This window comes from Nipponia nippon, unplaced genomic scaffold (genome assembly GCF_047370975.1).
Source record: "Nipponia nippon isolate SJK-2023a ecotype South Korea unplaced genomic scaffold, ASM4737097v1 scaffold_2, whole genome shotgun sequence".
In the NCBI taxonomy this organism is placed as follows: Eukaryota; Metazoa; Chordata; class Aves; order Pelecaniformes; family Threskiornithidae; genus Nipponia; species Nipponia nippon.
In genome coordinates, this window is record NW_028262336.1 from 88,599,478 (window position 1) to 88,626,840 (window position 27,363).

The 27,363-nt window shown below is 35.9% G+C and overlaps 1 protein-coding gene across 1 annotated transcript in view; it reads left to right on the forward strand.

Annotated features, from left to right (window-relative positions):
• The first annotated feature begins 270 nt into the window (after positions 1 to 270).
• KLHL1 (kelch like family member 1) overlaps positions 271 to 27,363 on the forward strand; it is a 246,335-nt gene continuing 219,242 nt past the window's right edge. The window contains exon 1 of the mRNA XM_087757193.1: positions 271 to 782. Coding sequence (XP_087613319.1) covers positions 271 to 782 — 512 coding nt within the window. The remainder of the gene's footprint in view (positions 783 to 27,363) is intronic.

Sequence of the window (27,363 nt, forward strand, 5' to 3'; positions counted from 1 at the left end):
GGCATCTCTCCCTCTCTCCTTCTCCCTTCCCTGCTGGGTGTCTCTACCTCCTCTCGGCTCTGTGCATCACTCCATCCATCCTCCCTCTCTCTCTGCACTGGTGTGTGTGCGCATCTCCCTCCTCCTGGCGGCTGCCACCCCTCGCCTTGCAGGCGCAGCGCTGCCCGGAGGAGCCGTCACCGCCGCTGCTGCCGCCGCCGCCGCCCGGCCCTGCCTGGCCGCCGTGAGTCCCGCCTCAGCCCGCGCCCGTCCCCCGCCCGCCGCGGCACCATGTCCGGCTCCGGCAGGAAAGACTTCGACGTGAAGCACATCCTGCGCCTCCGCTGGAAACTGTTCAGCCACCCCTCGCCGGCGGGCGGCCCGGCGGGGGGCGGCTGCCTGCCGCCCGACAGCAGCTTCGAGCACTGGGGGCCCAGCCAGAGCCGCCTGCTGAAAAGCCAGGAGAGAGGCAACAGCGTCTTCTGGAAGAAATCCGCCTCCTCCGCCTCCTCCTCGGCGGCCACCACAGCCAGCCCGCCCAACGGGACGCTCCTGCCCGCCGGCAGCCGGCCGGGTGGGGGGCACGGGCTGGGGCACGGGCACGGGCCGGGGCCGCCGCCGCCCCGCACCGTCTTCTACGTGGAGTCCCTGGAGGAGGAGGAGGAGGAGGCGGAGGCGGTGCCCGGCGGGATGGAGGTGGCCCGGGAGCCCGAGAAGCCCCTGGCGCCGCCGGAGCGGGAGGAGGCGCCGGGGGGCTGCGCGGATGGAGGCAGCCGGGCAACAGGTGACGGAGGCGGGCACAGGTAGGGAAGCGCGGCGGCCCCGGCGCAACCTGCGCGGCGCCCGCGGGTCGGGGGGCCGCGGAGGGTCCTTGCTACCTTGCCTGGTCGTTGTGGGGGCGGGCTCCCGGCCTCGGGGGGCAGTGACGGGTGTGAGGCGCAGATGGGCAAGTGCGTGGGCGTTTTTGTGGGAGAGTGGTGGGGCCTGGGGGCAGGAAGGCTCCTCCGTTTGAAATGGCAGGGTTTGGGGGCAGAGAGGCGCTCCGCTGCACGGGAAGGGCGGCGGGGGGGCTGCCCGAGGGTCCCGGGCGAGACCGACAAGCCTCAAGGTCGGGGTGCCGCGCGCCGGGGACGCTAAGCCCTGCCCTTAACCCTTGCCCCTGCCCCTAAGCCTTGCCCCTGCCCCTAACCCCTGCCCCTGCCCCTGCCCGCGGGGCTGGCCCCGGCACAGGCGGCTCTCAAAGCTGGCGCTCCGTGCTGGGGATCGTCGCCACCCAACTTTCTCAGAAGTTCATTAAAATGCTAGCGGGAGGTGATGTTGTTCGGAGTATTGGGATGCCAGGTGAAAGCTCAAAAGTAAAAACATCCGCTTTCCTGGAACTCAGCAACTAAATTGTGTCACAGCTTACCTCAGAGAAAAAATAAGAATTTGTTTTGAGTCATGAACTGAGTGACATCTGAGAAGATGTAAGAACAAGCAAGAGGCATCCAGGTGCTTGTGTTTCATGTGAAACTTCTTTTAATGTTGAATTGCTTTTCTTTTTCAATACCTGCTCCCCTCCCCCCTGCCAGCCCAAACAGAAATTAAAATCATTAGAAGAGGGAAATGTAGCTAACACAGAGCTTCCAGAAATACTGTCATACAGATAAACTTCAGGATAAAACACTTCATTGTTTTAACTCTGTTTACCCCCACCTTCCTATAGTTAAAATGATTTCATTTTCATTTCCCTTGTCATTTATTACTTTTTCTATGGAAAGAAATGTATAGTTCTATTTCTAAACAGAAAAGAAAAGAATAATTTGTTTTCTTCATATTGAAAGTAAAGCATATGGTATTAAATATTTTATTAGATAAAGAGACAACACTGTGCATTTGTTTGGATTAATATGGCTGTTGATAACATACGTGTGCCTGTAACTTTGAGTATGTTAAGCTCTTTCATAGGGACCTAAAGCATATATTCTCTACTTGAAACTCTTCATTGTTTTTTCAGTTAGTGTAGTTCATTTCATAGAAGCTACACTGTTTAAACAAATGTGGAATAGCTGATGAATGACTTAGGGTACATTTTTAAAGAAAAGGTCAGCAATGCTGAAGTTTTTGTGAACATTGGTAGTTACTATTTTGAACAAGAAGATGCTTATCATAGTATTCAATACAAAATGTTATCGAGATATGCTATAAAGACAGGTAAAATAAAAAAAAATCTCTTCCAGATTTCTGAACTGAATAGAAGAGGTTAAAAACTGGTACAAATATAATCTCATTCTATAGATTTTATGTTAAGTGTGTCACTGATCTGAGAATCTTCAGCGATCTGAATACTGACAGAAGCTTACTGAATTTTGATGGCACCACTGAATTTGTCCATTGCAAGTTGACTTGCTAGAATGAATTTCCTCGTGACATATGTACTCTGTGATAATATAGATCAGATTTATTCTTACTGCTCTTGGGTTTTTATAATCCATTTATTCCACGTTCTTCATTCATTGGTACTGAAACAATACATTTGATCATCAGTAGCTCATAGTCTTGTTGAAGGCATATGCTAGAATTTGTTCAGATTTAAAATAACTAAGGCAGGAAGTTACCATTTTATTATTAATGAAAGTGGCACCTTTTGAGATACGAAAATATTTAAAATAGTTTTAGAGTCTGAGACTTTCCTTTCTTTTTTTCCATCTAAGAACCTTTCATTTACCTCTATGAATTTTGAATGCTATAGCAAGAGATGGTCAAGTGCTGCAAAAATGGCGGTGCAGTGCTTGAAAGCTCTGTGGTCCAACAGTCTTTGAATGCCCTGACAAATTATATCTCACTCCTTCTATAGAAATTAGTCTTTTTATAAATGGTGCCAACTTCTTCACTTTATTATGACTATAGGATATGTAAACTACCATTCAGTCCTGAATGACAGATACTACGAAATATATAAAGAGACGACTATGTGGGACTTCCACCAAGCCTTTAGGGATACACTTGGTTGTTTGGTACACTGAGTGTAAAATCGTGTAAAACTCCTGGCTCTCCTTAATATTTTGTCCTGTACATATTTAGCAACTACTTCAATACTTTAGGACTGTTTGGAAAACAGTACTTTTGTTTCATGAAAATGGTGAGAATTCAACATTTGGATATGTTCCAATATAGACCATATCCACAATATTTCAAATGTCGTGAATAGGAGGTCTCTGGGCAGTATTAGCTAGTAAGCGAATGGTAGGACATAACACAAGGAGCAGGTCAACAAGGAGGCTTTGGTTTTATGCTTGGGATTAATAAATTTGTTGTTATTTCATAAAATCATGGCATCGTTTAGGTTGGAAAAGACCTTTAACATCATCAAGTCCAACCATTAACCTAGCACTGCCAAGTCCACCACTAAACCATGTCCCTAAGCATCACATCTACACGTCTTTTAAATACCTCCAGGGATGGGGACTCAACCACTTCCCTGGGCAGCCTGGTCCAGTGCCTGACTACCTTTTCAGAGAAGACATTTTTCCTAATATCCAACCTAAACCTGTCCTGGAGCAACTTGAGGCCATTTGCTCTTGTCCTATCTCTTGCTACTTGGCAGAAGAGACTGACTCCCACCTCGCTACAACCTCCTTTCAGGTAGTTGGAGAGAGCAATAAGGTCTTCCCTGAGCCTCCTCTTCTCCAAACTAAACAACCCCAGCTCTCTCAGCCGCTCCTCAGAAGACTTGTGCTCTAGACCCTTCACCAGCTTTGCTGCCCTTCTTTGGACATGTTCCAGCACCTGAATGTCCTTCTTGTAGTGAGGGGCCCAAAACTGAACAAAGTATTCGAGGTGCAGCCTCACCAGTGCCGAGTACAGGGGGACAATCACTTCCCTAGTCCTGCTGGCCACACTATTCCTCATGCAAGCCAGGATGCTATTGGCCTTCTTGGCCACCTGGGCAACACATTTCTGTACATGTATGTACAATATGTATGTACAAGTGAAAATTACTTTTTTTTTTTTTTTTTTTTTAGTTGTTTGGCTTCTACTTGGGATCCTTCTATCCCCAAAAGAGTTTGTTTTTCTTTTTTTCTGGTTGCTCCCCTCTGCTTGATACATGAATTCTGTACTGGAATCCTTTTTCAGCCTACCTCATGTGCAGAATTCCTGGGTTTGGCCATTTGTGCATTTGTAGTTACTCTGTTTTCACATCTAAGTTAAATGCTTAGCTGAATGATTTTGAAATCTTAATTTTGGTTTTAATAGTCTGTTAGATATTATGGAATTTATTTAATGAGAGAACATGGTTGGGTAATAACAAGTACATTCTACTTTATTAATTTCTTTTTGTATGCTTCTAAAGAACATCCTGTCATTTTAATTGTACAGGTACTTATACACATAAGTAAGGTTATGTGGATAGTCCCATTGGCATTAAGAAGACTGAAGGGTTAGACTCCATACGTGATACAAAGTACTGACATAATTGTTCTACATTCCATGTTGTATTTGTAAAAACAAAAAAATGTTTTACAGTGAACAATTAGTGTTAAAACACTATCTGATTGCTTGAAATTGCTTGAAAAAATTCATATCAAATTGTTTTAGAGCTTGCATGACAAATTTGACAATAACTGCAGCAGATATTTAAACATCGGTTCTATTTTGATCTTAATTTTGTAAAAAAAAGCTGTTAGAAAAAAAATCTATGTAATGAATCTATATAAATCGACCACAAAATGCGTGGAAAATACCAGTGCTAAGTTCTTCTATGTAGCCATCAGCTCCTATGAGTTTATAATAGAGTTTTTGCATGATTGTGATAGCTTTTTTCATGTGACACATTCATCAACCCTCAACATGAATGGTATTCACTTAACAAGCAAAGAGTCAGTATTTTCTCTCGTCCTTCCTCAGTGAAAGGTAGCATGCTTTGCTTGCTTTACACTGTCCAAATCCTAGGAAGACGTAATTACTCATGAGCCCTCAGCACTGTTCACCACTACCCTCGGTACGTGCCTCACAAACTATTCATGGGTTTATCGTTACAACAGTCCTGTTTTACAATGGAGGAGTAAAACAGAGAAAGAGATAAATGTGAAAAAGAGTTGAATTGCTGGTTTCAGAGCACAAAGCATTTTTCTCCTACTACTTTTTATGTTCTCAGTTGCACCCATAGGTGATGAGCCCTTCTGCAAACCAGTCCCAGACTCCTCTGGCTTTGTGCAAGAGGAATGAGGAATACCGATTCAATTAACATTTTGTTTAACAGACAGTTCCAAGAAAGATATGCTAGATATGCCTAACCCACATAAAACAAGCACTGACAGTGCAGAAGTCTTTCATAAAACATACAAGTATCCGAAAGAAGGTGGCAAGTCCTCCCCCCATTAGATACTTTATAATAATGTACCGTAAAGCAAGAAGTGAAAGGGCTGGGTTCCGTGCCCTCCTCACACAGCAGAGTTTCACACTCATATCTTGCTTCACTAGAAACGTCATGAGGAAAGAGCATTTTCTACTGTTTCTGTAGAATTTGTCACTGGGAAGTAAAAAATTCAGTATTAATGGGAGTCCAAAAAGTTAAAAAGTGAGAGCATAATTTTGTAATTCAAACATTAACTGAGCAATTTAGTTTACAAGTCTCTATGCTCAAAACTATTTATTTAAATTAGATCATTATTTGATAAGAAACAATAATAATGATCAGGGTAGAATCAGGAATATAAAAATGTGTATTTTTGAGCTATAGAATCAATACTGTTGGATAAACATTTATTTTGTATTTTTCTGTTCTGATCCCACAAATCTTGCATTTTGATGCTTTTGCCCATTAGTCTCTCCCGCTTTCAAGTCTTCCTCCTTTTTTCTTAGCAACCTACCACCTTGTGGTTAGCATGCTGCTATAGAAAGTTATGAGTTTGAAACCTGTCAGGATGAGAAAGAATTTCAATGCAGCTTTCTAATTTAATGAGAAAATATTTTGATCATTTTAGAAAATGCAGATAAAATCATAATAAAAATTTACAACTTAAGTATTTGATGTACTGTTGTATATGTATCTAGTCTCAAGAGAGGATTCTGGGCTCTGGTTTCTAAGTAAATGGGGTTTCGCGCTTACAACTTTGACTTTGGTACCTGAGCTTACAAAAAGAGGGGAGTTAGGGCACCATGTCTTAGTCTGTCCTATGAACTTTCACACCTTTAAGTATTTTCTCAGCTGAACATGGCTATGGCCTTTCTGAGATGCTACCCTCTTGATATTATTTAGTTATCAAAATATGAATGGTGGATACTACTGTGATAGGCAGATCCTAAAATTAGATACTATAGACGTCAAATTATAGCTGCTTATGTTTTCCATTGGCTTGGCTGTCTCGTATAGACTGCTCCGTCAGGAATGTAATTTAATGCTAGGGGTGGGATATAGAACACACAGCTGCATTTCGAGGTTATGGAATCAGAAGAGAGTAATTCATTTGTCTTTACCATGAGATGGCTTTTCAATTCAATTATGAAACTTTAAAAAATGGTTATATAACTTTTATGCTTTTATACTTATACTTTTGACTTTCACAACAAAAGAGGCAGGGTTCATACACAACACACACCAAAGACCTTTATCCTCCAAAGTTCTAATTCATTCTCAGATTCAAAAGAATCTATTGATAAAAATAGCGCATGATCATATAGCTAAAGACTGTATGTATATACAGATGGAATTAAATCAAAGTTAGAAGGAAAATCTAGTTGTGGAATTTCATAACTGTAAAGTCTTTGGCTTTGCTACTTCTAGAACAGCATTTCTAATGCGGCTTGTTTAGCAGTTTTGTTTTTTAACAAAGGAAGCAGAACACAGAACTTCATGTGCTGTCATTTCTTTTGTCCACCACTAGGGTGCAGGACTGAAACTCGAGGATTCACTGTATATCCCACGGCAACTTCAACTGGTAGAATAACTGACAGCGAAAGGAAGTTCTTTCCTGTGTGGATAATTACAATAGTGATTGAGTACTCTCTCTGCAGAAAGACTGGGGAATACGACAGCTGAAGGGATAGCAAGTCTTCAGAATCTTCTGCGGCATTTCAGATCCCAGTGGCAAGCACAGACTCATACATTTTTCTTCTTGGTGCTCCCAGACTTACTTCCTTTTGTTTCATCCTCTTTAAACTCTCTTTTTCTTAATTTTGTGTTCTCCTCCTGGATCTTATCCTAGCCTTGTTCTCCTTTTCAGAGTCTCAAACTGTTCCTGGCTGCTTTATTCAAATCCTGGGTTCCTTACCCAAACAGTGTTACTTGATTTCACTGGCTTCTCTTACGATCTGCCTCCTTTGTTTACTCACCAGTCTTCTTACTCTAATGCAGAACTGTCCATTCTTTCCTGTAGCTTGTCCTAGACATTTTCACAAATCAAGTCCAGTTATCCCTTAGTTCCTTAACAGCTTGTCAGACCTCTCATTCTTCCGTTTCTCTGTCACTATTTCTTAATCTTTGAATGTAAGTATCCTTTACACCTCCCGCCAGCTCCTTTGTCAGTTTTAATGGAGTCCTGATAGAATTCCCATTACTATGTTTTTTTCCCCAGCTCCCAGTTTTACTCTGTTCCTCTGACCTGTTTTCTCAACTGCTGCCAAGTTGACGCTGCCATTTGCTATGTGTAATGGGTCAGTAAGACACCTAAGTTTGAGTAATTCATTCTGTCAGTAATGGGGATTTATCTTATCTCTTTCTTAGATGCATGTTTTAGAATGAGGTGAATTGTCTTCCAGACATGCCCATTTCTCTTCATTGAGTGTAACAGTAGTCTAAAGTGGCTAGTTCAGATTTAAATGTGCAATTTAAATGTTTAATGTTCAATTAAATTTGAGAAAATGAACATCATTTGAAATCTACATTGCAAATTCAAACTGTTCTAAAAGGATAGAATTAATTAAATCTTGGTAGATTTTCATAGCGTTAGTAAAGAGCATATCTCTCATCCCAGTAAATGTAAGGGTGCTGCTCTGAAACACGTGCCCACTAAGCCCACGAGAAAGCAGGACTTGACAGTTATTTTTGTTGTTGTTAGCCACATACTTTAAACATTGGCTAAACCAACATTTTTTTCCTCTGGACTTATTTTTAAAAATGCTTGCACTGCTTTGCCAGAATATTTACAAAAGATTCAACATGAAGAAAAGATTTGGCAATGGAAATACTAGCCACACAGAGAATAGCTAAATCACTAAAATACCTCTGAATCTATGGTTGTGTTAAGGGTAGCATCAAACAGCATTAGAAAAGGGAAATGCTGTTCAGCCTTTCCACAGTAAAAAAGAAATCATGTACAGAGAAGAACAGCTATCTCTGGAAAATCTAATTGATGCTGAATCTTCATAGGTAAGCCTCCAGAAATACTGGTGGCTTGAATGTCTTTTTTTTTTTTTTTTTCCTGATAAAAACAATTTTGTAATAATAATAATATGGACATATATAGGTCTATATGTGCACACAAACATATAAATCTGTATCATCTGTGTTTCTCTTTATATAAACAACATAATACATACATATATAGAAATGCATGTATATATATGTATATTTTATTTATTTATGCATATACACATACTTTTAATCTTTGAATTCCTACACAGTTGTTAATAAAAGAATTATAGTTGGTTCCCCTATGCTATTTTTGTAAGCAGTGAAGTTCACTTAAATAGTATCCATGGAAAAAAATTAGAGCATATTGTTGGAATCTGTGTTAAATTCATAAGGATGGTGCTGCTACATATATGTTAACATATACTTAGCATGTGATCATTGCTTTCTAAAAGCTACTTCTTATTCTTGTAACACATTTTTTTATACCCTGTTGCAAGTGGCTTAAGAGATTGCTCTTTCCTTTCATATCTCAAAGTTTCATTTTTTAGGTGAAAACTGCTCCTTAAATATTATGCTATGGTGTTTTGATAGAATTTCCTAGTGTACAAATTTCCCGGTATTGTTTCAACAATTTTTAAGCATACAGGATTGGTGACTAAAAATAAACTATTTGCACTAGGGAAATAGCTCAATGTATGCCATCAAAAGTTTCTGAAAGGAAATCTATCCTGTAAAAAGTTGAGAACTGCTGCAACTTTCACAGAAAAATAAGTAACAATATAGTCATCTCTAGTAATATTGAAAAAAAAACCCCAAAATCCCCAAACCTAAACTTTACCAAAAATGTAATTTCAGTAGTGTCTAAAATTTCTGATTTTTATTTCAAAAAATCAGGGCTTACCAATAATTTAAGCCAAACATAGATCCAAAATATTAAAATATTATGATTTTTTGTGTTTTACTTGAGATTATAATTTTGTTTAGATCTTTTTCTATTCATCTTTTCAATCTTTTATTTCAAAATATTTTTAAAATTTTAATTTTAACTGTAATAACTGATTAGAACATTATCATAATTTACACTTTTAAAATACTCTTTATTACAAAATAAGAAATGAAAGCATTTCGCTTCAGAATAAACAAAACAATGTCAGTTTCTCCAAATTCATGTTAAGATTTATCTGAAAATTTCCATACATATTTTCAATGTAATCAGGTTGTTCTTGCCTGTGGTTTTCACTTATTTTATCAACTACAAGAAATACCATATTGTCTGAAATGTATGTGACTATAATTCCATATCTCCTATTTCCAACTTAAGTCTTGAGTATTTGTACTGGCAATGCTGAGGATTACTGTAAGTTTAGAACAGCGTTACAGTTACATAGTCATAAAGATATATATTCAGAGCATCACAGGTCATTGTCATGCATAGCCTGGTTTTCCAAACCACATTTCTAATCATACCTCCTATTTCTTCACTCTTCAGTCCTTTCCTGCGTATCTCCCTACCACATTTTGGCTGTGTCATATATACCTTTTCTAGCAGCTAGGATCCAGAATCCATCCGTTCCCTTACCTAGGCACATCTCATCTCTAGATTTCCATTTTCACTACTTCATGTGGAATTTGATGTGTTCTACTTGACCCAGCTGGGTTGATGTGTCTGGAGGCTTTAAAGTAAAAGATTTACAGTAAGTCCTAGGGGTAACTTAAAGAAATCAGAAGACACTCACCCTAGCTTAGTGTCTATACAGAAGCTGCTTTTACCTCAGACCGAAGACATCAATTTACAGGAGTTTATGCTAATGATATTTTTCACATGAAAAATATTGACTTGACTTAAATTAAATACAATGGAAAATAAAGGATAAGCATGAGTATATAATTCTCAGAAACTAACCAACAGAAATGTGCAGAGAGAATTAAGACTTAGTTCAATGTGGTATGATTTCCACAGTTGGGAATTATTTGCTTTACCTTGTTATATTAAAACTGAATATTAGAAATGAAACATGTAAAATTAGATCTGGTTGAAAATAAGAGGTTTTTTCTTTTGATCTTTGTCATTGTTTCAGCATTTGCCATTATCTCAAAATGAGTTTGAAAGATAGAAATGTCTTTTTCAAAAGACTATTTAAAAATTATTTCTTTAATCTAAACCAATAGTCTTTATCACACTGAATCTTACTTTCTTGTTGTCTAATATATGGCTGGGTTCACTGAGTGAATGCATCACCTGCCATTCATTCTTTTTTAAAATGCATCAGTCAAGTTTTCTGTTTTACTATGTCTTATCAACATTAAAATGTTCAGCCCTTTATAACACTTGGATTTGTCTGTCATCTGTTTTTATCCTTCCTCCCACTCTAACCATATGGAAAAAGCAGCATTGATTTGACTCTATGCTATCTTTTTTGCTGCTGTTGTAGTGTTGCTTTGTGCAAAGCTCAAAGAGGAACCCAAAACCAAATCAAATCAAAGATCCTTTGATCTGAACAGGTATAATCACACACTTACACCCTCTTTGCTGAATATAGTCCTAGGACTAAATCCTATTTTGGCTCCTCATTCTTTCTAGTGATTCTTCAACTGTGTAAATGACTCGTGCCTATAGACAGGGTGTAGAAATATGTAAAGAGGGAAAATACAGGATACATACCTAATGCATAGATTGTTGGGCTGTGTGGTTTTGTTGAAACTGTCTCCTCCCAGAATATCTTTTAGTTTAGCGATGGAGAAGTTCTTTTAGGGCATAGAAATTGTGTTTCTTGGGCAAGTATGGAGAAAACACGCAAAAAGAACACTGCATCTGTATTTGCAAGAATATGTGGCGCTTTAACTTCAGATACTCAACTTTCTATTCTTAGATAGACTTATGGCTGCCTATGGAGATGTAAGTTCTTTCTATGTTTTAGACAGGTTAGGTGTGTCACTAATCCAGGCCTTCAGGCAGACCTGGTTCACCACTTTTTCTCAAATTCCTCGTTATTTCTCTACTTATAAATTGGAATCTGAAATAATACTAGTATACATCCATTCGTTAATAATCTGTGCATGTACTGTATATTTTTATGCATGCAATTGAATTATTATAATTTGTGAATGTCTGAAAGATTATTTTTATAAATGATTTATCACAGAATTTTATAGTACTACTCATCATGCTAAATATACACTTTCTGTGTGTAACGCCTGGTGGCTCTATTTATGCAAGTTGAATTTTTGTTTGTCAGTTGTTTTGTCTCAATTTTTATTATTCATTTATCCACAATGATAACCTACTTTTTATATCAATTGTCTGAAGTTCAGAACACAAATAACCCAAAATAAAATAAAAAACCCCCCTAAAGTAGCAATAGTATGCACAACTTCAAAATATGTAGGATTCAAAACAAGGAAGAAGAGAGGAGAAAGAAGGGGAGAGAGAAGTAAAGAATATGGAATAAACAATTCTTAATATTTTCAGTTAGTGGGAACAATTTTTTTACATCTTTTTAGTCTGCTATTGACAGACATGAAGACTTCAAACTACTACATTTCAGAAGATCTTTTTAATAGAAAAAGCTTCAATAAATAATTGTTTGTTAATCAGCAATGCCTTCACCAACATATTTTATTATAATTAATCCTCCTGAATTGAGTTTTGCATATCTTGAGTCTCGTTATTTTAATTTAGAAGATGAATGACTTTTGTTTGAAAATATAATAGTCTTTGAGACTTTTGCTTCTGTACACTGTTCATCTGGGGCAGACATGGAATTTATGAAAACTACTGTAAAAGGGATGCAAGAGGAAAGCGTTGTTCACATGCAAAATTAGGAACAATAGTTGTATCAGTTGGAATTCTTCATGTGTTTCTTTTGGGCCCAGTACTTTCACTGTAGTCACCAATGACTAAATAATGAAATAAAGCATATGCTTCTTAAAAACGAAGATGAAAATGGTTTTAGAGGATTCATCAGTATGTTACAGGAGATAATTAGAATGCAAAATAATCTTGAAAAAACAGAAACATCCTCTGAAAAAATGAATATGGAATAGTTCAACTTGCTATCCTGTCACAAGAATAATCAGTACAGCTACCCAGTGTGATCAAATGTCTAGATAGCAGTTCTGCAGAAGTTTTGCAGTTAGTAAACAGCAAGTAAAATATGAGTCAACAATGCCATGCTGCTGCTAAAATGTAATCATAGGAATATATAAACAGATACATAGCCTGCAAAGCAACTTAATAATTCCTCTTCTCTGATCAGTTTTGGTAGAGCCTCAGCTCTACTATATTGTCCAGGACAGTGAAGAAAGGTATGGATTGTTTGGAGAAATTCTACTTAAAAAATCACTAGAATTTTAAGAAACATATTGTACCAAAAAAAGATTACCATAGGAAAGAGTTGTTTTTTTTTTTTTTTTTAAGATTTGATAACAATATTAATCTACTCTCCCTATGAAAGGAATGTTGGAAAAGACTTCAAGGATTTAAGTTACACATGAGATGATCAGTAAGAAATAATTCTACAGATACTGACACACAGGAACAGTTTTCCTGGGAGTGGTGTGGACTATTTGATATCCGGGATTAGAAGAATAGGTTAGACAAATGTCTGTCTAGCATGACATGTTTAAGCATGACAGCCCTTTTGCCTTGAAGAAGGGAGTGCATTAAATAATCTCTCACAAACTATCAGTATCATTCTATGAAAAGGTTGGCTACAGATGCTGACAAAGAGTTTAAAAAAACTCTAACCTTTCGTATGGGGACTAAAAGTTTTTTGTTATCATCCCATTTTTACAACATTCTTTGAATAATCTTTTACAATTTAAGTACATCATCTCTTTACATTTTATGGCTTCCTCATTTGATTTGCTCTTCCACTGGAGTACTGTGGTGTGGCAAATCTCATGACTACACATAACCAAAATCAGTCCCCATGATGTTAGGCATTTAACATACACGCACACTCGTATCTTGAAAAGCTTAGAGTTTAAAGAAATTATACTAATTGGAAGTAAATTCCAGTATTATTGTCTGTTTTACTAAGACTGAACACTGAAGCAAAAAGAACTGAATTACATGAGGAAACTTATAAACTGAAACTAGCTATTTCGAGTCTGAGTCCTTAAACGCAAGACCCTGTATCTTCCTCAAATAAATGTTATAGTAAAATAAATTCATCCACAGTACTCATAAAAATGTTGTTAAAGTGTTAATCAAAACTTGTGTGTTTAGTTCCTCAAACTCTAAAATTTTAATTATGTGAAATTTAATGTGTTCATTTTTGTGCGTCATCTTCATTGATATCCCCCCAATGAGCCCATTTAATGTCATATTTCTCATTGTATCACCTTAAAATGATTGTTGAAAATACCATTACATTTTTTGCTTCCAGAAACAAATAGTGAATTAGATATAAAGACTTAAAAGTAGTTTTTTATAGTTTCATAACAGCACTACGTATTCTCTAGTACCATCTGTCTCACCACCGTCTAAGTTGTTAGGTTGATTTCTCTTCAGGTGACACTGTTTTCATGACAGGCTTCAAGCATTACTAAAGCTCAGAGTTGAAATCTTTTTCTGTGCTAGGCTCTTAATACTCTCATAATAAGAGACTACACAGCATTCAGAGTGTAACTTGCAGAGTCGTACATGGTTGTCTAATCAAGGAAATTGCTGTCTGAATTGTCCTGATTCCTTTGTAGTGGTGATTGGGAATTATGTAGCAAAAAAGGCAGTGAGTAATTAAGAAAGGAAGGAATTTGCTTCATCTTATGAACCCTCTTCTAAAAGGCTTCCTTCTGAAGGAGAAATATCATTGGAAGGTTTCTTTCCAAATTTCAGTGATTAAGAACTGATGCAAATGTTTCTTAAATCTTTTGTCTGGTATTGAAATTAATTGTCCTGTGTGTGACACAAGAACATTTTGAAAGGATCAATAAAAAAATTCAAGATACCGAAAACTAAAAAATGGTAAGATTAATTAATCTCAAGAATGAATCTTGGGAAGAAGTCTTTTTTTTTTTTTTTTTTTCCTGCAGACTAATTGTGTTACAACAGAGGCGTATCTAGGCATATGTTATTTTGCAAGGTGAAGTCAAATAACTTCACTCTTCAGGGGCCTGTTTTTTTCTCTTGCCTGTTTGTGTAGTCTAAACAGAGCCGCCCATGATTACTGTGCTATAGGAAAACCTCGAGTATACTTCAGGATTTTTATTTTGTTTTGCTTTTTATGTTAGCATATGAAAACAGCAGTTGAAAAAAAACCCACCCAACAGATGGTTTGTGCATTCTGTCATTCTGTTACAACCAGATGATAGGTGCTCTGACTAGTATTATGCAGATAACATTGTCTGCTAAGGGTTTTGAAGAAAGTATGATTATGGCCTAAATTAAGCAGAAGAATGTCAATATGTCTTTTTTATGTTAAAAGGTGAAGAATCTACATGTTTCAACATATGCACATTTGTGTGTTTCTGTGTATATAAATATAGATAGACAAGCTGGGAGACCAGGAACAATACTAATTTCAGAAGTACTGCTGCCTCTCTATTCAAACGTCATGTTTTGGTTATACGTCCCAAACTTTGCTGTCGAGGCAACAACACTGTAATAAAACTTATATCTTGGCACATTTGAGCATATTGAAATGCCAAGTAGATGGGTCCCAGTTTCCTCACTAATTTGTATTTCTTTTTATTTTTATATTTCTTCATTACTTATTCCATTTTTTCCTGGGAAAAAGTACAGATAATGATATTGCCTTTTTGTCTTTTCATAAAAACACTCCATTGGAGGAGACTGGTGGTGGAGCTTAGGAAAATACATTTCCCCTTTGCATGCAGGTGAAACTTAATTTATCTAAGATTCCTTATCATTACCATAACAGGCAATCTTTTTGTCAGAGACTGAATTCCAGCATCCTTTCAGAGTAAGCAGCAGTTGTAATGACTTCTATTCCGTTTTCACAGATGTTTTTTCTCTTCAGGAACAGAACACTGTCTAAACACATAAGTTAAAAACTGAACCAGACAAGCACAAACCTCATGTCATGTACAGTAGACAAGTTTCAGAACATCAGAACTCAGTCTAAAGCTGATCTAATGTAAAAATAAGTGATCTCTCATAAACAGGTATTCCTAATGACTATTTCTGTAAATTGTATTGTGTGCCTTGTCTTTGCTGTGCAGGTTTTCAGGAAATCTTGTAAGGTTAATTGCATTTTTGTGAGTTTTTCTGTAACTTACTCCTCTGTAATATTAGTCTTCTTTTTTAAACTTCTGGACAGAGTTGAAGTCTGGAAAATTTCCACACTGTACTGCGGAAGTTTCAGAACATTATTAGGAATTGGAAACATGGATGTAATTGGAAAACCAAAATACAACATACCAGAAATCTGAAGCACGAGCTCCAGAAATAAATCTTTGACAGCTTCCAGTAATTGTATTCTTGACAACTGTTTTAAATATTTGGAATTTTTTCTATTGGGGCCAACCATATGTTATTATGTTTAAAAGCATATCTCCTGTCAAAATTTAAAACTTGTGGTTCATGTTGTAATAAATGATAATAGAAGATAAAAAACTTGCAAAATTATTTCCTTTTTTTTTTCAGTCCCTGACTTGCTTTATCTTTCAAATTGCTCACGCTAATTTGTATAATAAAATGTCTGATTTTTAAGCGTGCTTTTTAAATGAGTCCTTCTTATGACAAGTTCCTTTAGGCTTGTTTGAAAATTAATGGAGACCAAAATGTGCATATAATCCCTGTGTATACAATGTGATCATTTTATTCTAATTCAGTTCACTGGGGAAAAGTCAGTCAAAAAAAGATTTGATGTTTCTTTTCTGTACACAAAAGCAGAGATGAACATGAATTTCCCATGAAAACATTTTTGTAAGAAAATACTGTTTTATAAAAAGACAGTGGGAAGGAGTGATTCCACTGCATGATTTATTGATTTAAAATGAATAATTAAGAAGATTTCCAAAATTACTGAAGCATCCTGTATGGCATATGAACAAAAAGGTTACAGTCTGATTTTAAAAAAATATTTTTGCTTCAAAGATCATAAAAAAGTTAAAAAGCCTGAAGAGTGTTGCAAAAACTAATACTAAATGATTTAAATGAATGTGTTGAATTGAGCCAATTAGGACTTCTTATTTACTAATTTTTGAATTCTGGTTCATGAAATCATCAGGGTGCTGACTACATTATCAGAACCTTGGAAAATTATTAATCTCAAAATTCCATCAAATGGTTGAAGAGATGGTTACAAGTTTAGTGGAAGAAGGAAAATACATTTTGTTATTAATTCTGAGATCACAGATCCTACTTTTAGGAATTTTGCCACCACGTGAATGTTTTTAAAATGTGTACTTTTTGTTGATATAAGTTCTCTGTGTATAGTTATCTCACTTCAGTAGTCTTTTATTTTTTAGTCTCCTACATTTACACATAGTTGGTATATCATTGAAAACAGACAAGGATTTAGATAACAATGATGAGCTTTAGATGGATAAACTTTACAGTATTCCTTGCCTTTTTAACAAATACACTCAATTAGTTTTATATTAAAGTTTATAGTTTACTATCAACATAATATTTCAATCTTATTTTCCATTACTGCTAAGTACTTAGTAAGATGTAGTGTCAAAGGCGAATGAGCCATAGCAGTCATATCAGAAATACCATTTTTGTTAAAAGCTTAATAGGGGCAAAAAAGCAGTGTTATTCTTCTGCTAATCTGTTTGTCACACGCTGTGTATTGTCCCTGCTGTATGACCTTTTAAAATGGCATTTCTTTTTAAATCTCTACATTGTATTAGAAATTAATTTCTGAGAATAAAAGAACAATTCTTACCTATTATAATTAGAAAAAAATAGGAGAAATGGAATGCAAGCAAGAGGAAGAATACTGAATTTTTAGTAACCCTCTTCAAACTACCATAACTTTTCTTAGTATTTTTTTTGTGTATTGGATTATCAGGTCCAAAACAATTTAACAACTTTGCCAAATTTTATTTGCTAAAACTGCAGGCAGCCAACATCGAGGAAGCTATTTTAGCCTTGGTTTTAGTGATTAGTTTAGCATTAGTTTACTAATAGCAGTTTGTCCAATTAATTTTACTCATCTAAAAGAAAGACATCTGGTCCAGTATTCATGTAGCCAACCTAATGGACTCAGCAGTTGAACATAGCTTATCTGAACAAAGATGTGGCATATGCTGCACAAAAGGAATCCTCTATCTGTGTGAGGACAGTATGTGCATTAGTTAAACAAGTGAAAGCAGAAATTTGTTATACAGTCCAAAGATAGCTTCAAATGGTTATGCAAGTGCCAAAGTGTCTGATATTCAACTATTTGGATGAACCCTGGTTACTAGTACTCAAACAATACTACTGTTCAGCAGCAAGATAAGTTTATGAAATAAAAATATATGAGCATAATACTTTTACCACTTAACATTTGTGTGTGCATGTTTTAAGTTTGATTTTCCTTCAGATCAGATTTTATACCATCTCAGTATAATTTTGTGTTGTACCTCTTGCATCCCAACCTTTTCTGATTATCATGCCAGAAAAAAAAAGGATATATTGGGATAAGTACCCAAAATAGTTATGTTCCTACAAGTTTTGTAAAACACTGTCATTTGAACGTGGCAGTCTATATACCACCACCAAAGTACTTTGTGAAAGGATAGCATATATTTCTGAAGAGATAGAAGAAAATCTTGTTCTAATTCAACCCAAAGAACAAAAATACATAAGAAATCAAGCCTCACTAGTTCTGGTGCTCACAGAAATATTTGTTTAATTTTATTACAGTGTGATTTTTCCTGTATATAGAAGAGTTTTAACTTTAAATTAAAATGTTAAAAACCATGTCTTGGTTAAAAACTAACCACCCACTGGTTAGGACTCTAATCTTTTGATTTGTAATTGACTGTAAATCAACGTAATGAATTTTTATCTGAAAAAAATAGATCTGAGGAAGTATAAAACAAAACAACTGCAAAAATAGTTGTAAGGAGAATGTGAACTGCTACTGTCATCATGGCAGTTTAATTCATTTTACTTTATAGCTACATCAATTTAGGAGCATTTGCAGGGACAGTTACTGTATGTCAGCTGAGAAAGAGTAATATCTTAAGATAGGTCAACTTCTTCACTTGCTACCATCTGCCCATATCCTAAGACTGAAAATTTTAAATGTTAAGAGTTTCACTTTATTCAATAAAATAGAAGAATGAAAGATGTTAGTTGTCTTGTATTATCCAATATTCTTGATTTACATCTAGGTTAGTATCCACAGACCTGAAAAGTTATCTGAAAGGAGTTGGGCTTGGCAGGGATGTATGATTCACTTTGCTCCAAAACTTGTGAAGGGTTTCACTTTATTGATCTAGAATGAAACCAGTATTGTCTACAGATGATTATTATTTTGTTGCTTAGAAGATTCTCAGGTCTGAAAGGGAATATTCAATTTTGTAAGAGAAACTGAAACATTAGTAGTGTGGTAGGAAGAGGCATTTTAGGTTCTCATATTAAAAAAGGAAGCAGGATCACAATTCTTGAGTGAGGAGATCCTCATTGAGGTAGAGTGTCTCAATTCATTTTAGCCATTTACATTTAGATTACTTACTTTAGTGTGTCTTTCTACACTCTATAGCCAATGGAGAGAAATATGTACTTTAAGCCATGGTTCAGCTGACATATATCAGATGTCTACAGTAATACAGAATGGATCATGCTTCAGAAGTGCTTAGATTTTTGTACTGCCCATGCTATGTTTCCATAAAGGTTCTCTATGTGTAGAATAATGTGGAATAGACTAGGGCAAGGCAGAATCTGAATTGTACACTTCTAATGTGCTTTCATTACTAGGAAGGCAGACCAAGCCTCATCAGGTTAACCTAAAATGAGTGAATTAACCTAAAAAGAGTGAATTAAAAGAGAATAAACACAATTTTAACAGTAGAAGTAAAGAATAATTTTTAACTGCTGTCTTTCATACATAGGTGTGGTTACATGAAATTACAACTACTACTACAAAAAAGAAGACATTAGGATAAAAATGTAACTCCATTTGCAGAAAGCTCTAAGCAAAAGATGATAGAAAACAAGAATTGCACAATACATATCTTTATAATGAAAATTCTATAAACTACAAAAATTGCTATACAAAATGAGTATTTCAGAAGGTAAATACAAATTTTAAAGCTACTCTTGCAATTTAAAGTGATATTTGCAGTCCAATGAACATTTATTTACCTATGGAGAAAGTAAAAAAAAAAACAACTTTTTTTTTTCACTTTTTAACGCGGCTGGAACATCTGCATTCAATAGATTTGAATTATTTTTAAATGTGCTTAAGAGCTACATATAAGAATTTCATATAGAGATACTGTTTGGAGATACTGGATGAACATTTCTGAATTCAAACAGAAGGCATTCAAATGGAGGCCCAGTCTTACAGAATCCATAACTATTGACAATTCTGCTACTAATTTTGACTAAAATACATTTGACCTCCAGTGACCAGTAGTGCCTGATCAAATTTTGGGATTGGTCAAAACCAACTAATTTAAAGTTTTGAAAGAAAGGTTTTAACAATTTCATTTTATTGGAACGCAAAGGTTATTTTCCTTTTTCTTCTGTTGTGCTGTCCCGATCCAAAGTCGGGGGAGGTTTCGATATGATCCCAAGGACGAGATTAAGATGCAAACGAGGTCAAATGCCATACAACCTTTTGACTTTATTTTGGCGAACGAAGGGGTGAGGACTGGGTAGGAAGACAGGGGGGAAAAAGAGACAGAGAGAGAAAAGAGGAGAAAAAAGAGAGAAAGAGCGTGCTCAGGCGAGTGAGAAGAGAGCCACGTAGGGGAACTAGCTACCGCCACTCCAAGTCCGGCGTTGTCCCGTCGATCAAAGGTCCAGTGGGTCCAGTCTCTGTGTCCTCAGGAGCAGCTTCCAAGGAGGTGCGCGGGGTAGGACGAGAAGAGAGGACCTCAAAAGGCACACGCGGTCCTTTTATAGGGCCATGCACATGCGCAGAATGGGTCTGCGTACATACAGTTTGCGCTTCTGCTTTTCGCGCCCTGGTGTCTGCGCAGGCGTGCGTGCAGTCCATGGCCCCGCCTTTCGTGTCCTGGTCTCTGCATGGGCATCCTGTGGCGGTTTCGTCGGGGGCTGGATGTCAAAACCAGAAGAGGGCGGTAGAACCGCAATGTCGAGACAATTCTGATTCCATAACAGTCCTCGACATATGCATTTACCAAAAAATAAATTTAGCATGAGGAAAAAAAAAAAAGAGAAAATAATCAGAAAAGCTTCTCTGTAAAGCAGCAATGTAATAAAATGTGCGTTTCTTTCCTTTCAGTAGATATACTTGCTTTCTTCTAAACAGAACTTATCACAAGCTCAACTCTTGTCTTAATATTTTATAACCTTAAACCTTATAAAACTTTAACTCTGATATAAAAGTTTAATACATCAGCAGAAGAGTTGCTGAATAAGAATGTTTTGAAAGGGGTTCTTTAGCACAAAGAAGAAAGCACTGAAGTAATTTGTGAATATTTCATGTTACAAGAACCAGCTTCAATGTCAACCTTCAGTTTTTTGACAAAAAGGACATCAAAAGGTTAGTTATAACCTTTGGAAAAGGTTACTTTAGTAATACCAAGCATAGAAGCATATGAAATGTTTGCAAGCCTCTGTGTTTTTAGTATGCATGTTACTGATGTCAATTAAAAATATTATCACTCAGGGATAAGTACATTTTGAAAAAAGCATTGGTAAAAGCTTTACCTTCCAGGAAGTATTTTAAAGGAAAATGAATAAAAGGAAAATGATCGATATGTATTTCAGATTGAAGACTTTGCAAACACCATTTTATTGTGGGAGTTAGATAGTATCAATTGAACAAAGTTTTCAGTTAATTCCAACTAACTATACTATTTTGCTTGGCTGCAGTGGTCCCACTAAAACTAAAAAGCAAAACCACAAATGATGACAACAACAACAAAAAAACTTCTAAGAAAGTGCACCTAAAGAATCCCTGAGACCAAGACTATTTGGTCACAGCTGGATGGGGCAGTCCAATTATGCCAAGTTCTGCCAGCTACAAGTAGGATGCTTAAACCTATGTTTGGTGGTCCTATATTAATAAAATCTTGCCTAACTAGTATGATTGATGGCTATCCAAAGTTTTTGTGTCCAGTCCTCAACTCAGAAATAGCTTCAAGGACTGAAATGAGGGACATTTTGTTTCGATCTCTCTTGTCTTTGCTTCCTCTTCATGCCCCAGTTGCTCTGTAGTTTACAGCAGTGTGAAGTGCAGGTCACCTTTCCACTGACTACGCAAGTTGTGGCAAGCATTAATGCGAAGGAGAGTTGTATTCAGAACAAAGGAAACAGCTTCGCAAATCATCTTTCCTTCTTTCTTCCTCTCTCTCACCCTTTCTTTCCTTTTTCTTCTCATTCTACAGCATTGGGCTGTACTGCTGTCTTTACCTCATGAAAATACTACCTTATAAACTGCAAACATAATAAAATCGCTAGTCATGACAAATGACCCAAGTCAGTCTTTCCCATTAAGTCCACGTAATGGCTGCAGTACGTACTGTGCTGTTCTGATGAATAAAAGAGTATAGTGTCTGCAGGAACTATACTACCAATTTTTCCCACAAGTAAATGAGACAACCGTGAATTGTCTTCCTCTTTAAAAGTATTGATAAAGTCTCTACTGTGAGTTTTCTGTGGAGGCAAAAGTTCCCCAGGTTGCCGGAACCCTGCACAGCCTCTGTGTACTAGTTTTTCTTTTATAAATGTCTAGTTCTAATTTTATTGCATGCAAATTTTCCTGGGGACTTTCAGAAGATTTGATTCAATAAAATTATATAAAATTGACTCTTCATTTTACATCTGGGAGGAGTGGAGTTGAAAGATATTACCAATAACTGACTTACTAAAGGAATACACAATGCAGGAAAGACAGAACGAGGGATAAGATGCTCGCCAAGGTGTCTGCTCTGTGTCATCTTAAATCTATGGCATGTGATTCAAGAGATGATTATAAGAAATATTTCTTTTAAATACAATCAGTATGGTGGTATGTTGTGCATTATAAAGCACACATAGACATGTACACAAAGAGATTAATTTTCTATTGTCACGAAGATACTGAAAAACTCAGAAAGAAACTGTGTCTGTATTTTAAGTTTTTAAGAAAAGAATGATCTTTATTAAGAAAGTAAAATGTGAATGCTAAAACAAAGAGGATTAAAATTAAATCACTATCATGTCACCTTTTTTGAGAAGTTAAAAACCTGCTGCCAGATCAAAGATCTCAGCATTTAATTTAATAAGTTGCTGCTAACATATATTAACATAAGGAAAGTATCAAATTATTTACTGGATTTCTTGAGAAAAAGAAAATTATCAACAATGAATCCTGAGTTTTCTTCTAAGTGGTAATAGCCAATTTAGAGCCTATTGTTCTTAATGTGTGGTGATTCTTTTCCAGTGTCCTTGAGTCTGCAGTTACCAACACTGAATTTAATCTACTTTTGTTAACATTCAAATGTATTACTCAGTCATTCAGAAACGTGAGATCTTTCTTATGCCTGTATGATCAGGTTAGATTTGATTATCCGTAATAATTTAAATAAAAGATTTTACATTCTCATTTTTCTTGGATAAATAATTAACAACAAACCCAGCAACACAGATTATTCAGGGATGCCTCTGTAGAGGTCTCTTCATCATGAAAAATGACCATTCATTCCAATCCCTTTTCTGTCTTTTAGCTGGTTATTCATTCATGAAATATCTTCCTCTTCCTTTAAAACAGGACAGGTTCTTTCAGAGGCCTTGATAGGAGAACTTAACAAAAGTTTTATTGGAAAACAGAGCACCTATTGCTCATAAAAAAATTTCTTCACTGAAAGGGTTATCAAGCACTGAAACTGGAACAGGGAAGTGGTTGTCACCATCCCTGGAGGTATTTAAAAGATGGGTAGATGTGGTGTTTAGGGACATGGTTTAGTGGCGGACTTGGCAGCGCTAGGTTAACGGTTGGACTCAATGATCTTAAAGGTCTTTTCCAACCTAAATGATTCTATGATTCTGTGATTCCATATCATATTCACATGCTTGCTGATTCCTTCACCATGACTCAACTAAAACTTGTAAGGGTAGGATTTCTTCCGTGGAAGCCAGTTTGAGACTTCCAAATGTATCTTATATATTCAAATGTATATGATGGGTATTCCTTATTTTATTTTTATATCAATTTCCCTGGAATAAAATTCAGACAATGGCTAGAGCTATTTTTAAAGTTGCTGTCACACCAATAGCTTCTGTCCATTATTCTAATACCAAAGCTGATTTAAGTAATAGCTTATACTACGGAACTAACAGTTTAGTAGTTTGATATGTATTTAATGGAAAATTAATGGGTGAATATCATATTATCCAGACAATTTATTATTTTGTATTTCATAAATTTATTCCAGAACCTTTTCTTTCAGCAATTTCATTTTGTGACTACTTGTCAGATTTTGTTTCCAGTAAAAAGAAGACATCTGGTCAGAGAGCCTACATGTGTTATTTTGTGGCTGAACTCTGTTGTAAATAGAAAATGAGATAGGATACATGAAAAAAAACCCCACAAAACAAAACTGAGTGAAGCATAGGATTTTCCATATATTTAAAACCTTAATAAATGCATGTTTTTGTGGAGTTTCTTTTCAGGTATGATTCATTCTTTCAGTGTCTGATATTACAATATTTCTGCTATCAATTTCTTGTTCTTTGCTAGAGCTATCGTCTTTATTTCAAATGACTCTCAAAAAAATGTAACAGGCATCCAGGCACATAAAACTGAAAAGTTGTTCATTTCATACCTTCATTCTGTCAACTTTTTAAAATGCATCAAAAAATACCAGTTCATAATAAGAAAATAAAATAGAATGGGAAGGAAGATTTTTTTTTAAAATTTTTCTATCATAGTCAGTATACAAGGCAAAGTGAGAGACATGATAAAGACTTGACTTTTAGTAAGTAAATGCAAAGATTCTTTTTTTTTGTAGAAATGCATCATTATGAAATTAATTATATTTAATTTCTGTTATCAAATGTTTAGTGATAACTGTTAAAAGCTCAGCAAATAGCCTTCTTCCTTCATTAGTACAAGGAGGTGTTGTGACATCTCACATATAGATCATTTGATGCTCAGTGAAGCTCATTTGAGCTAATGAAGTTTTACCATTTATTTACGAAAGGAAAGGATTAGCTTCTTCATTATTTTACATTACTCATACATAACAAAGCATCTTTTGGAAAGGAAGAGCAGAAGGGAGGAAAACAGGAGTAATTTAAATTCCATTTAAATGTTCTCAGCATTTGGTTATTCTCCGCATGAGATGTCTACTGAAGTATACTGTCTCCTAAGATAAATGCAAAAGTTCAGGAGACAGTCCAAGACCAGGACATGCAATCAGAACATATGCGTGCCTGTTACTGACTAGGTTGGGTGTTGAAATCCTCTGTGTTTTTTATTTTTGTTTCTTGGTTTCTCTTTGTTTGCTTGTGTTTTATTTATTTAACTTCCAAGTTACTTAACAGAAAGAAATCTTCTTTAATGACAGAATTCTGATAGATACCACTATTTATTACTATTTATTACTATTGGCTCTTGAGTTTTCTGGAAGCTTCTAATTTTTCTTACAAATGCAGGAAAGTAGTATGAGAAACAGATTCTCCCTTTTGAAGAGATCAGTTCAACTACTTTGATTATTAGTATTTCAATGCCTATGTTTATATAATACAGTAAGTGATAAACAATTGCAGAATTATAAGAACTTCTAATATGATGGTGAGTTAAGCTGCTAATGAATTCTGTGACCAAGATTTTGCTGTGTTAATTTTAGCCAAATTGAACTAAAAAAAAAATCTTAAATAAAAAGCAAGTCCCTACATTTTAATTTAATTTCTTATTTTAGAAAAAGTTTGAAGGAATCTCTGAATTATTTGTGAAAGTTTTCCTTTATTCTTTATAGGTTTTTTTAATATTATTTGTGCTGACTAAGGGATTGTAAAGGTCTTCATAAACATAATAGACCAGATTAAAAGCATAATTAGGCAATTATATAATCACACCTCATTTCCTGCACACTTTTAAATGCACCTACTAGGAAAAATTCAGACTAACTTATAGCAGACAGCTCAGATGAAGCATGTATTCAGGCACAGGCAATCTCATTAATAGAAATATTTTTTCTAGGTTAGTTGTACACATATATGTATGTATATATATGTACATACATATGTATATATATGGTCAGATCATACCTTTTCACTCTATGTGTGGAAACTCTGGATGGAAAATAGGTTTGGATGCTGCTACAATAAATGTTCACTTCTGTCCACTAGTGATCCTCCCTCCAGTGAAAGGGAATAGAGGTCTGGAAGGCTGATGAAGAGCAGATTGAATAGCCTTGCCTGGTCCTGTGGAGAATACCTGAAAGTTCAAGTACATCCCGTAACCCATAACTTGAAAAAAATGAATTAATTATAGTCAAAACTATTTTTGAAAACTAAGCAATGCAATAATACTGTAAACTCTTTCTATAATTGATAAAGAATATTACATTCAATGCAAAAAGTCCCATGAGCCTTGTAAAGTTTTGAATTAAGAATTCATCTCTACAAAGCCTTGCTTATTTCAAAATAGAGCATATGAACTGTTATTACAAAATGAATTTCATGTTTTAAAATATTTGTGTTCTAAAAAAGTGAGATATATAGACATAAAATATTGGAAAATGTTATTTTTCTTTTTTTTGTTGTTGTGCAGTACTTGATATCAACACGTTTTAATGAACATATGAAAAGGACATATCATTTGTCATATAACATTTATGACATTTTGAATAATTCTAGTTTAAATTAAATAATAAATTAGGATGTTTGGAAATAACATGCCAATTGTTTTGACTCTCAGAAAGATTTTATTTTATGAATTTATGCCAGCCAAGCAATGCTATTAAAAGTACCAGTTTTGCTACAGTCTGATAAACATTATGTTACCTCTACAATAATTCTAATTTTTTAATTATTTTATTTTATTTTTCACTTTAATTTTTTATTTTTATTATATTATTTATACTATATTAATTAGAGAAATTTACTGCAATGTTTAAGAAAACAATGGGAGAATGGACACGTGCAGGTGTACCCAGGAGAGCAGTGACCGTAGATCTGTGGGAAACAATGGTTTGACTGATGTAAATCTCCAATTTCAAGGATATATTTATTCCTACCCAAATATTCAATGATTTCTCAGCCTAACAACTGTTTCTTACTTTAAAAGCATATGAATTGTTAATAGTGACTTGAACAATATTAACTTGGATAGGTCTGCACCACACTGTTCTGCACTGCATAAACAAACTTTGGATTGCTGAAGTGGATATAATCTGATTTTGTTTCTTAACTTCAAATTGTTTAAAAACAGAAAAGTCATTTTTATAATTGTCTGTAGTCTGTAAATTTTCTTGTGTTTTGGACAGACTCAGAAGCTGTGAATTCCAATAAGTAAAACACACTTTTCTTCTCTCTTCCAAAGAATATTTGCTTAGTATTAATATTAGCTACATATACCTTTCAAATACATCACTGAAAATAAATCAGAAAACAGAAAAGTGCTGTGTTTGCCCCCTGTCATGATTTGCCCCCAGTCAGCAACTAAACACCACACAGCCACTTGCTCACCCTCACCCCCTGCAGTGGGATAGGGGAGAGAATCGCAAAAAAATTAAACCCTGTGGATTGAGATAAAGACAGTTTAATAGGACAGCAGAGGAAGGGGAAATAATAATAATAGTAATAACGATAAAAGAACATACAAAACAAGTGATGCATGATGCAATTGCTTACCACCCGCTGACCGATGCCCAGCCTGTCCCTGAGCAGTGATCAGTGCCCCCCAGCCAGCTCCCCCCAGCTTATATACTGAGCATGACATCATATCATATGGAATAGCACTTTG